General features: G+C 44.0%; 2 protein-coding genes across 2 annotated transcripts; both read left to right on the forward strand.

Annotated features, from left to right (window-relative positions):
* The first annotated feature begins 224 nt into the window (after positions 1 to 224).
* On the forward strand, positions 225 to 1,306 carry LOC133926624 (nudix hydrolase 21, chloroplastic-like). The gene has a single exon (XM_062372639.1). The coding sequence runs from the start codon at positions 448 to 450 to the stop codon at positions 967 to 969; it is 522 nt and encodes a 173-aa protein (XP_062228623.1). The 5' UTR covers positions 225 to 447; the 3' UTR covers positions 970 to 1,306.
* Positions 1,307 to 7,601: 6,295 nt separating this feature from the next.
* Positions 7,602 to 8,315, forward strand: LOC133927595 (exocyst complex component EXO70A1-like). Its single transcript, XM_062374054.1, has one exon. The coding sequence runs from the start codon at positions 7,602 to 7,604 to the stop codon at positions 8,313 to 8,315; it is 714 nt and encodes a 237-aa protein (XP_062230038.1).
* Positions 8,316 to 10,266: the final 1,951 nt, after the last annotated feature.

Genomic DNA, 10,266 nt, shown 5'->3' on the forward strand with positions numbered 1-10,266 from the left:
GAATGCTAAAACGACCTTAAAATAGAATTGAGGTACTGCAAAGAGAAGCCACGCACAGCATTTTTTAGCACAGCCTATGTACCCTGTCCACGCGCCATCAACGCCGAGCCACGCACTCGTGCCGCGTGCCTTTCTGTCGCGTCGCGCCCGTGCCCACTCGGCAACGACACTGACAACAACAGCGACCGCCGGGGGACGCGCACGTCCTATTAATAAGCCGGGAATACCAAAACTCCAGCCATCAGCGGATCAGCCCCAATCCAACAGCTGGCTTCGGTTCTGTTCCTGGCAGAGATCCAAAGATAGCACAACCGCATCTCACTCCCTATTTTAGAATCCCTCTCCCTCCTCGAGGAGGTTGATCGATCGAGCATACGATCCAAGAGGTTGAAGTAGCAATTTGAGAAAGAAACAAAGAAAAGAAGCAATTTTTTAGAGACAGAGGCCATGGCAGCAGTGATGGTGGCGAGGCAGGGGCGGGAGCTGCAGCGGTACAGCGACAGCACGGGCGGGCGCGTCGTGGTGGGCTGCATCCCGTACCGCGTGCGCGCGGACAACGGCGAGGTGGAGGTGCTGGTGATCAGCTCGCAGAAGAAGGGCACGGCGGGCGGCGTGCTGATCCCCAAGGGCGGGTGGGAGCTGGACGAGTCCATGGACGAGGCGGCCCAGCGCGAGGCTATGGAGGAGGCTGGCGTGGCCGGCGAGGTCGCGGGCCCCGCGCTGGGCCGGTGGTGGTACCGGAGCCGGAGCTACGACGCGACGTACGAGGGGATCGTGCTCCCGCTGCGCGTCACGCGGGAGCTGGAGCGGTGGCCCGAGATGAACGCGCGCCGCCGGGCGTGGGTCACCGCCGCGGAGGCCATCGGCCGGTGCCCGCACTGGTGGATGCGCGAGGCGCTCCAGCGGTTCGCCGACCGCCTCGACGCCGCCGCCACAGCGGAGACGATGCTGCTCGGCTCTGCCCTGTAAGCAAGGCGGCCCGTAAGGTGCGGCGTCGCGCTCGCTCGGATGCTCCCTCCCGCGTTTTTTCGGCCGCGCTCGCGCGCGCGGGACGCCGGCTGCTGCTCCGCTGCATCTTCGCCGCCGCCCGCGGCTTGTGCCGCCTCGGCTCGGCGGCGGGCTCGGGATTCCCGGGCCGGTGGGACGGAGACGGGAAGATTGAATGTAACACACGAACGTGAGCATTGTGCTGTGACAGGACACAGCTTGTACATTCTTGGCTGGCTGGGGATTTCAAAATGTAAATCCCACGTAGTTACCAAATTCACTGTGATACGAAGAGGAAACGACAGCAAAGATTCACTAATCTGGCTCGCTCTTTTATTACAGCGTGAAGCTGCGAAGGCAGCAACGTGTGCAGCGGAGGCACACATGACCATGGTTCACGTTATGGTTCACGTTACCGACCTCCGGCGGTAACCGAAAAACTACGATAACCGTGATTACCGGTCAAAAATTCAAAAAAAATCGGAGAAAATTCATTCGGCAATTTTTGAATTTTTGCGAAAAAATCGTGTTTTTTCCTCTCGGTAACCGCTCGGTTTTGGTCGGTTACCGAGCGGTTTGGGTCGGTTACCGAGCGATTTTCTCGCATTTTTGATTTGGTCGGTTACCGAGCGGTTTGGGTCGGTAACCGCTCAATTTTCTCGATTTATCGAGTGTTTTATCGAATTTCAGCGCAGTTCAACAAAAAACCTAAAAAATGGTTCAATCTTGTAAAATCAATAACTAATTCATCTGAGCTTCAAATCAAGTGAAATAAATTTTGTTGGCTTCCTTGTAGCATGGTCTACATGATAAAAGTATTTATACTCATAAAAAGTTCAAAATTTTCTGTGAGAAATTTTATTTGTTAAACCAAGGTAAATGCATAGTTTACTCTTTGCTAATCCAAAAATCATGAAACTAATTTTGTTAGTCTTCTTACATGATCCTATATCTTTTAAAAATATATGAACTCATGAATTGTTATTGTAACATGCATGATTGTGTAAATGTGTTGCGACTAGATTAATTCATAACTGACCCATCACACCTCAAAAATTAGTGAAACCACTTTCATTAGTTTATTTATATTATGATTTACATAGAAAAAATAATAGTAGACATGAAAAAGTTAATTACAGTGCTGTTTCTTAATATATTCACTTTATGCTTGTGAACTTTGTAAAAATCATAGAGAATTTAATAAAACTCTAAATAAAGTGAAATCAATTTTAAATATTATCTTAAAATACGTTTTATACAAGAAAAATATGTGTTTACATGTTACACTTTTCCTTAACGTGAGTTAATAATTGAGCCGCACGCTTCAATTTTTTTCATTTTTTTCAAACTCTCCCTATAGAATATAATGCAAACGACATTATTTTTGAAAACAATTTTCACAGAAGGTCTTATAATTGTGTCTAGTTTTTTTAAGATTTTTTGAATTTGTTTTGAATTTTTTTATTTTTTCGAAGTTTTTGAATTCAAATTTCGGTTACCGTTCGGTTTTTGAAACCGGACCAGACCGGGAAGGTCGGTAACTGCCCAAAAATTTTGGTTACCGTTCGATTAACTAGAATTTTTGGACGGTTACCGACAGTTTTTTAACCCTGCACATGACATGAAAGAATTTATTACAATTTTATTTTATATATTAAAGGTTAAAATAACATCTAAAGAAGAATATATAGAGTAGAAAGTTTCTTTTAAAAACTCTAGTTAATCTAAATAACCTAACTTTTTATCTAGCTTATAATAATCCAACCACCTAGCTTAATCTCATAAACAGGTTCTCTCTAACTATTTTCAGCTAATAGATATAAAAAGACCCTTTTGCCCTTCACCTGATCTTATCCCCTCATCACATTCTCCCTCACACACCACCGCCGCCCATCTCTCCCTCACGCTCGCCGAACCCTAGCCACCATTGGGTTGCAGCTCGGCCACCGCTGCCGCGAGTCGCTATAGCCTTGATGGACCTTTTTGGGAGCACATGGATCGGGACATGAATATCTTCCATGATAATCTTGCTAATATTTTGTTTGCTATGTGTAAATAATTGTGAGAGGCTATTTGTATAGATAAATATTTAAATTTGTATGAACCATAAACCTTTTATGGTTTATGCCTTATGAACCATAAATCTGGATGTAATTGCATGATGACAGGCAACACTAATGTTTGCTTATTTTTATGTAACCTAGTCATTGTCCGCATTCACTTCTTTGGCCCCACCTTCCACCTCTCCTTTGCTTTGCTTGCGCCCGTGAAAGAGGTTTCAATATGAGAGCAAAGCCATGCGTTTGCCTCTATCGTGTGTAATGCAAGAGAGGATAGACGAGGCATCATCTATCTTGAAGCTGAGAGTCCAGAACTGAGGGTAACTAACATGAATCGAAGATGAATAAATTCACTATTGAACAACAACAACCATAACAAAAAAGGTGTCAACTTAGCAAAACAACAATTATAAAGATAAAGATACTATAGACAATTAACATCTAAAATCAATAATAAGGCAGCTTATAATAAAAATACAAACAGCGCTGGACTTTTTACTTAACTAACTTTTAACGATCTATAAGTTGTAAGCTACTCTCTCTGATTGTAAATGTAGATCGTTTTAATTTTTTTAACTATTCTCTAAATATAAGTCATTCTCGAACTTCTATATTTTTTTTTTCTCTTTTGTTCTCGTCTTACCCTTGTTTAATAAATGCTACCGCTCTAACAAATAAATGAGTTATCTTTTTCAATGCAAAATAAGTAAAGAGCAACAAAATCATTTAATCTACTTTTTTAATTCTTGTGCATAAGTCTAAAACGGATCTACATTTGTTATCATAGAGAGTAACTTTTTATAAGCTCTAATTAATACAAACATAGCTTAAGGGATTTCGATACGTTCATATTTTGGCTCCACGCGACACGAGACATTCATCCACAAGAGTAGTCTGTGTCCAGCAGTTGGAACGCCGATCAGACATTGGTACCGCAAGTGGAGGAGTTGTGGATCACCATGGAAGCTGGAAAAGGGGTCTGATCCGTCCATGATGAAGCGGCATCTTTTTTCGTGAAATGCGGCTGTGGGCACGGGCCGCACTCCCAGGCTCCCAGCACCAAGCACTAGACGCGTTCCTGTGGGCGCGGGAGGGCGGGCGGTGGGCTATCATCGGAAACGCAAATGGGCCACACGCCCAGACAGATCACTTGGGCGCCGCGGTGAGCCACTCGCCTCGCCCGGACGGCGAAGGCGACAGGCGATGACGACCCGCCGTGTCCTTTAGCGGCGATGACCTTTCGCCAAGTGGCTGCGGACGTGGTCCGGGAGAAATCATTTGGGCAGGGCCGCCGTGTGGTCCACGTGTGCCTCCGGATGGATTCCGGGGCTGCTGCTTGTTGCATCCTCTGTCGCTCTGTGTGACTGTTTGCCTGCTGGTTCTTGTGCTATCCGCTGCCTGATTGATTGCCTGCCATTGCCCCTGGTTTTGTCCGCCGTTTTCGCGTCACCGATGATGACATTTCAACTCTCCCTGTACGACGTGCTGCCTGCTGCGCCACAGCGACAGCACGTAGATGCGTGATCTGCCTGCCGGTAATGACGGCACGCGAGTGTTTGCTGTGCGTTGTAGGCCAGACATGCTGTTTTTCCCCAGCAAAGTGAATTCAGGTGATGGTACTTACGAGACACTCCTGCGTGTCACCCTGGGCCCTGCTCGTTAACTCCACTACTCATGTCCATATTTACAGGCACAAATTAGAGGGAACTCTTGTACAAAACATTCGAATCACAAGGATCTGACACGACGAATAACGGTTCCTCCAGTTACCCAGTTATCACAACTAGCCGAAGATCAACACGGCGGGCCGATCGTGCCGTTGACAACGACGGATCGCTAATTCGTTCAGTCGTTCACCACCGTCGCACATGCTTGTATACATCCCGGTCAGCGGTCATCGCTCGATCGCGAACCGACTGGTCTATGTGCTGCTTTAGCTTTTCATTCCGAGCTACAGCTACTGCCCTTTCCTTGTGGGAGGTGGACTCGAACTGCAACCAGTCGTTCCTTCTCCTGCATCGTCAGACCCAGACTCGTACCGGAATTTTACACTCCACCAGCTCGATCGGCAAGCAAGAATTGATGTGCTGGAAATTCAGCGGTCTGCACCGCCGGATGACGCGTCACCCGGCCATGAGAATTCTGAGAAGAAGCGACACTCCTGGTCGAAACGGATTCGCGTACCCGGATGCAGAATAGTGTGAGTTGTGCGTCACTGTGATACATAGATGTGATGCTGACTGACATGGGGCTGATTGACGAGGGAGAGCTCTGAAGATCCGAATGCTCCAGCTTCATTCCTTTCTGGGGGGGGGGGGGGGGGGGAATGGATAACAAGCATGCTCGTCTGTAAACATCAGAATTGAACAGAGCTATGGAAACTTTTCCTACTACAATAGCAATTATCTAGTGGAAATTGCATCTGCAGTTCTTTTTCTGAAGGGGAGTATTCCTCCTGAACTTTGTTGTTGTTGTTGTTAATTTTAGAGGTATTCGACCAGTCAACATTCCTGCTGTGTGGGTGCGGTTGACTACTGTTCCTCCTTCACGCATTCATGTTTTTCTTTGGATGCTTAGTCACAATCTTTTGAAGAGGAACACCCATAAACCTGAGCCAGTTTTCTGCAATGCAAGGGGGAGAATTATGCGCTTACTTTTTTTATTGTGACATAGCTGGGAAAGAAATTCCTACCATCATTGACTGTCAAGTTGGTAAAGAACTGAACACTGTGAATTTATAGCCAGGTTTTGGTTGAGTGATAAGAAATAAACCTCTCTGAATACGGTTACTGCTGCTGTACTCTGGAGTCTGTGGAAATGCAGTAATGACTGTGTTTCAGATTCAGGTCTGACATTCTACAAAACAAGTGTGAAACAAACTGTTATGTGCGCTAAGGGTCAGGAAGCCCAGATGCAGGCATACTACGCAGCTGGCATGATCGTTGTATTGCTCACCTGGAAAAGTTAATGACGGAACCACTCATATCGAAAGATCTACAGTCATCATGCGTGCGTCTTCTGAAGAATATGTACAAATTGGAAAATAACATCCAGTGTGCTAGTTGAACAATACATCGAAGCTTTAATCAATTTGACAAATATGAATAACAAGTGTCGAAAACAAATGCGTGAGGGTCGCATCTCTTTTGAACCAACCATTGCACAATATTCATCTAAAAAACCCTTTGCACAATATTGAAACGATTTATGGAAAAAAATGTCACTTACCATATAACATCAAGCATCCAGCACACACAAAAAAAAATTGGTCAACCAGGTTCAGCAGCATTTTCTTTTTTTTTTAAAAAAAATATATATATCATGCAAGCAAATGCCAGAAATCAATTTGGTTTATTTCTCATGTAATCCCGAATGGCAATTGCATGCCTTTGACATCATCAGTAACTTTCATAAGTTACCCATATACTCCATCTGATTGCAAATATAGGTCATTTTAGCCTTCTCAATTATTCTCTAAATATAAGTCATTCTCGAACTTCTATGCACTTTTTCTCTTTTGTTACTTTCTTACCCTTGTTTAATAAATGCTACCACTCTCATAAATGAATGAGTTATCTTTTTCAATGCAGAATAAATAAAAGGCAACAAGGTCATTTGATCTACTTTCTTAATCTCTGTGCACAAATCTAAAACGACCTATATTTGCAATCGGAGGAAGTACTATCTTGACTATTGCTATTGTGTGTGTTACCATGAAACGGTGCATGTGTCGGTTTGGAAGAGGGGGATTCTCCCAAGACTAGGCACTGAGGAGACTCGTGTTTGGTGTCTAGCACATGAGAATTCAATGCCTTATTACAGTCCGGTGTACCGGTATTTATAGCTCATACCTCAACTACTTATTAGATATTCATCGAAATAATATCATAGGGAGGCATATTCTGAGGGCATAATGATAATTTGCTATAATCCTAAAAGCTAATTACAAAACTACCACTGTGTGGTGCCTCCGAGTTGGGTCCCACGAACACAAGCTCCGGTGAGTGGGGCCTAACCATCAGGTGATCCCTTTTCGATGTTCCGGATGGGGGCCTTTAGAGGAGCCTTTAGGTGCACCTCATTTTCAGACGGTCCTAGGGAGGGGGGTGAGCCTTCATGTTGAGTGTTCCTTCGCTCAACCTTCGGGCTGAATCCCATTCAGCGGTGAGAAGCTTATCTTCCGACCGCTTGCGTTCTCTTCGTGTTTCGGCCAACAACATCATTTAAACTCCTAGATTTAGTACTATACTACTGAAGATGCATGTCCTTAATAACTTATATTTTGGATTAGAAGGTGTATCAAGTATTACACCTCGTGAGAATATATAACTATACTATATATGGAAGATTAGAACATGCTTTTCTATAAATTGTACTCGTCATTGGTTATGCAGGAAGTATTAAACTGACCATTACTTTTCCTGCAGACAGCAATGGGACATCTTGTCGATGAGTTTCGCCAAGTTCTTATTTCAGGCACATATTTTCACGCCCCTGACAGTCTCCAAGCATCACTACACGACAGCATAGTCCGATCCTTTTCTATTCCCCAACATGGAGGTTCACGGCATCTCCTCATTCACCACAACTCCTACTGATGACAGCCGAACATATTGTCCTGGATTCAGTAGAGATTCTGTGTCCATGGAGAAGGTATACCTGTATCTCATCGACCCTGAAGCTTCAATCGCGCTAAAGGAGATTGCTGAACTTATTATCCTTTCTGGCCATGATCCAAAACTTTGTCATATCTATAGTGAAACCCGCTACAACAAATTAATGCAGTGCCTTTATCTGCTTGGTGTTCAGATTGAGCCAAAAATCCACAGCCCAGCAGCAGCTACTGCTGAAGGTGGATACAACCTGAAGCTAGACTGTAGAAAAGTGAAACTGTGGATCGAAGGACTCAAAATTATTGTTGTCACAGTCATTCCTGAGGAGCGTTACGCTTGTGCTCAGATTTTCGGGTGCGATAACACAGTTGAGGAGGATTGCTTCGCCGGAGCCACCACACGTTGTACTCAACAATTGCTCGCAGGAGGAAGTGTAATGACCAAAGTGAAGGACCAGCAATATGAAAAAATGCCCTTACTCCTACAAATGCACGAGGAACTGGCAAAGATTCGACCAAGCCTACTAGACCTGTTGCCTGGCGATGCCAAGGACGTGATCAGTCAGGAGGCCAGCATGCTTCTCGATAAGCTTGGGGAAGCATCTCTGCCTACTGTTGGGTTTCTTGAGTTTATGGTTCAATCGCGAACCAGATGAGAAGCCTGTACTTGATAGAAATATCCTTTCATTGACACATTATGTCATGGGCTTTATCAAAGTACTTGATGAGTACAGTGACGCACTTAATCTTATTTTACCCCTTGAGGAGGAGGATGGCATAGAGAGAACGATGAGCCCCTCGGAACTCTATGTGCTCCGTGTGCTTTCTCATTTGCAGTTGAAGATTGTGGAGAAATCTGAATCTTACAAGGACCAACGCTTGCGGTATATATTCTTGATGAATAATGCAATGTATGTGCTTGAATACTCACGTTCTTCGGTTCTCAGGAGGTCCTTGAGGGATGATTGGGTCCATGAACAACTTGTGTTGCGGGTGGAGCAGTACGCTACAGCGTACCTTCGAGCCTCATGGTTTGCAGCTCTTCATCATTTGAGACCTCGAGGTCAGCCAATCATTCAAGGCAAATGGGGTTACAGCTTTGTGAAAAAGACTAAGAACTTCAACTCGGCATTCAGAGAGATAAGCAGGGTTCAAACTGTTAGCAATACTTGTATTCTCTGGAGATCATGTGCCAGTGTATATATATACATGTGATAGTATACAAAGAGTTTCTTATAGTATGAGGATATTACACAAAGCAATATATATATCTAACAACACCCATCAAACTTATGGAAGATCAACCACGCTGAGTTCGGAGAGACAGAACCTGTGCTGAGCTATACTCTGTACCTTCATGAAGAAATTAGCCAAATGAAACTCAGAAGGAACATATTGAAGAGTAATCACCTCATCATATACATGTGTTAGTGTATAAGAAGCATGAACACTAATATGCTTGGTGAGCTCATGCTTTATTGGACCCCGAACAATACTGATAGCACATATACTGTCTGATTAAAGAGGAGTAGGTGCAGGAGAAGAAACATCAAAATCCTCAAGTAACCACCGTAACCAATTGAGCTCTGCTATCAACTATGCTATAGCATGCAACTTAGCCTCTGCACTAGAACGAGAAACTGCGGTATACTTTTTAGTCTTCCATGCAATGAAAGAACCACCAAGAAAAACACAGTATGTAGAAATAGACCAGCGATCGGAAGGATCACTAGTCCAAGTAGTATCAGAATAAGCACGAAGCTGTAAAGAGCTGAAGTATAGAAAGAAGAGATGATGAGATATAGTCACACGAACATAGCGCAAAACATGCAGGAAGTGACTATAATGGAGTTGAGTGGGAGTATAAACGAATTGACTGAGAATGTACATTGCATATGAAATGTCAGGATGAATGACACCAAGGTAAATAAGACTCCTAACTAGATGACGACAACGAGTGGGATTCGCAAGAGGTTCACCATCAATGGACCAAAGCTGAAGATTAAACTCTATGTGAGTATTAACAGTGCGCTCATTAGTAAAAGAAGCACAATGAAGAAGATCCTGAATATAATTCTCTTGGGACAGAAATAAGCCCTTAGAAGTAGAAGAAATCTCAATCTCAAGAAACTAGTGAAGATGACCAAGATCGGACATAAGAAACTATTGATTGAGATGAGCCTTCACAAAGGCAATATACTCATAATTATCTTTTGTAATGATCATATCATCAACATACAAGAGAAGAAGAGTCCGACCACGAGAGGAAGTGTGATTAAATAGCGTAGGCTCATTAGCACTAGCAGAAAAATCAGCAACAATGATCACAGAAGAAAAGCACTCAAACCAAGCCTGAGGAGCTTGCTTAAGGCTATAGAGAGAGCGGTGAAGACGACAAAACCATTCCCTCAAGAATAGAAGAATCTAGCGGTGGATGCATGTATACCTCATCACACAAGTCACCATTAAGAAATGCATTCTTGACATCAAGCTGGGAGATAGACTAGTGATACACAGAGTCAATAGTAAGAAGAGTGTGCACTATGGTCATGTGGACCGCCGGAGCAAAAGTGTCATCACAATCACGACCATGCTCCTGCTAGAAAC

The sequence above is a fragment of the Phragmites australis genome, chromosome 8, assembly GCF_958298935.1.
Source record: "Phragmites australis chromosome 8, lpPhrAust1.1, whole genome shotgun sequence".
In the NCBI taxonomy this organism is placed as follows: Eukaryota; Viridiplantae; Streptophyta; class Magnoliopsida; order Poales; family Poaceae; genus Phragmites; species Phragmites australis.

What these genes read in the sequence shown, in the direction of transcription:
- LOC133926624 (XM_062372639.1), top strand. Translation starts at nt 448, where the DNA reads ATGGCAGCAGTGATGGTGGCGAGGCAGGGGCGGGAGCTGCAGCGGTAC.
- LOC133927595 (XM_062374054.1), top strand. Translation starts at nt 7,602, where the DNA reads ATGGAGGTTCACGGCATCTCCTCATTCACCACAACTCCTACTGATGAC.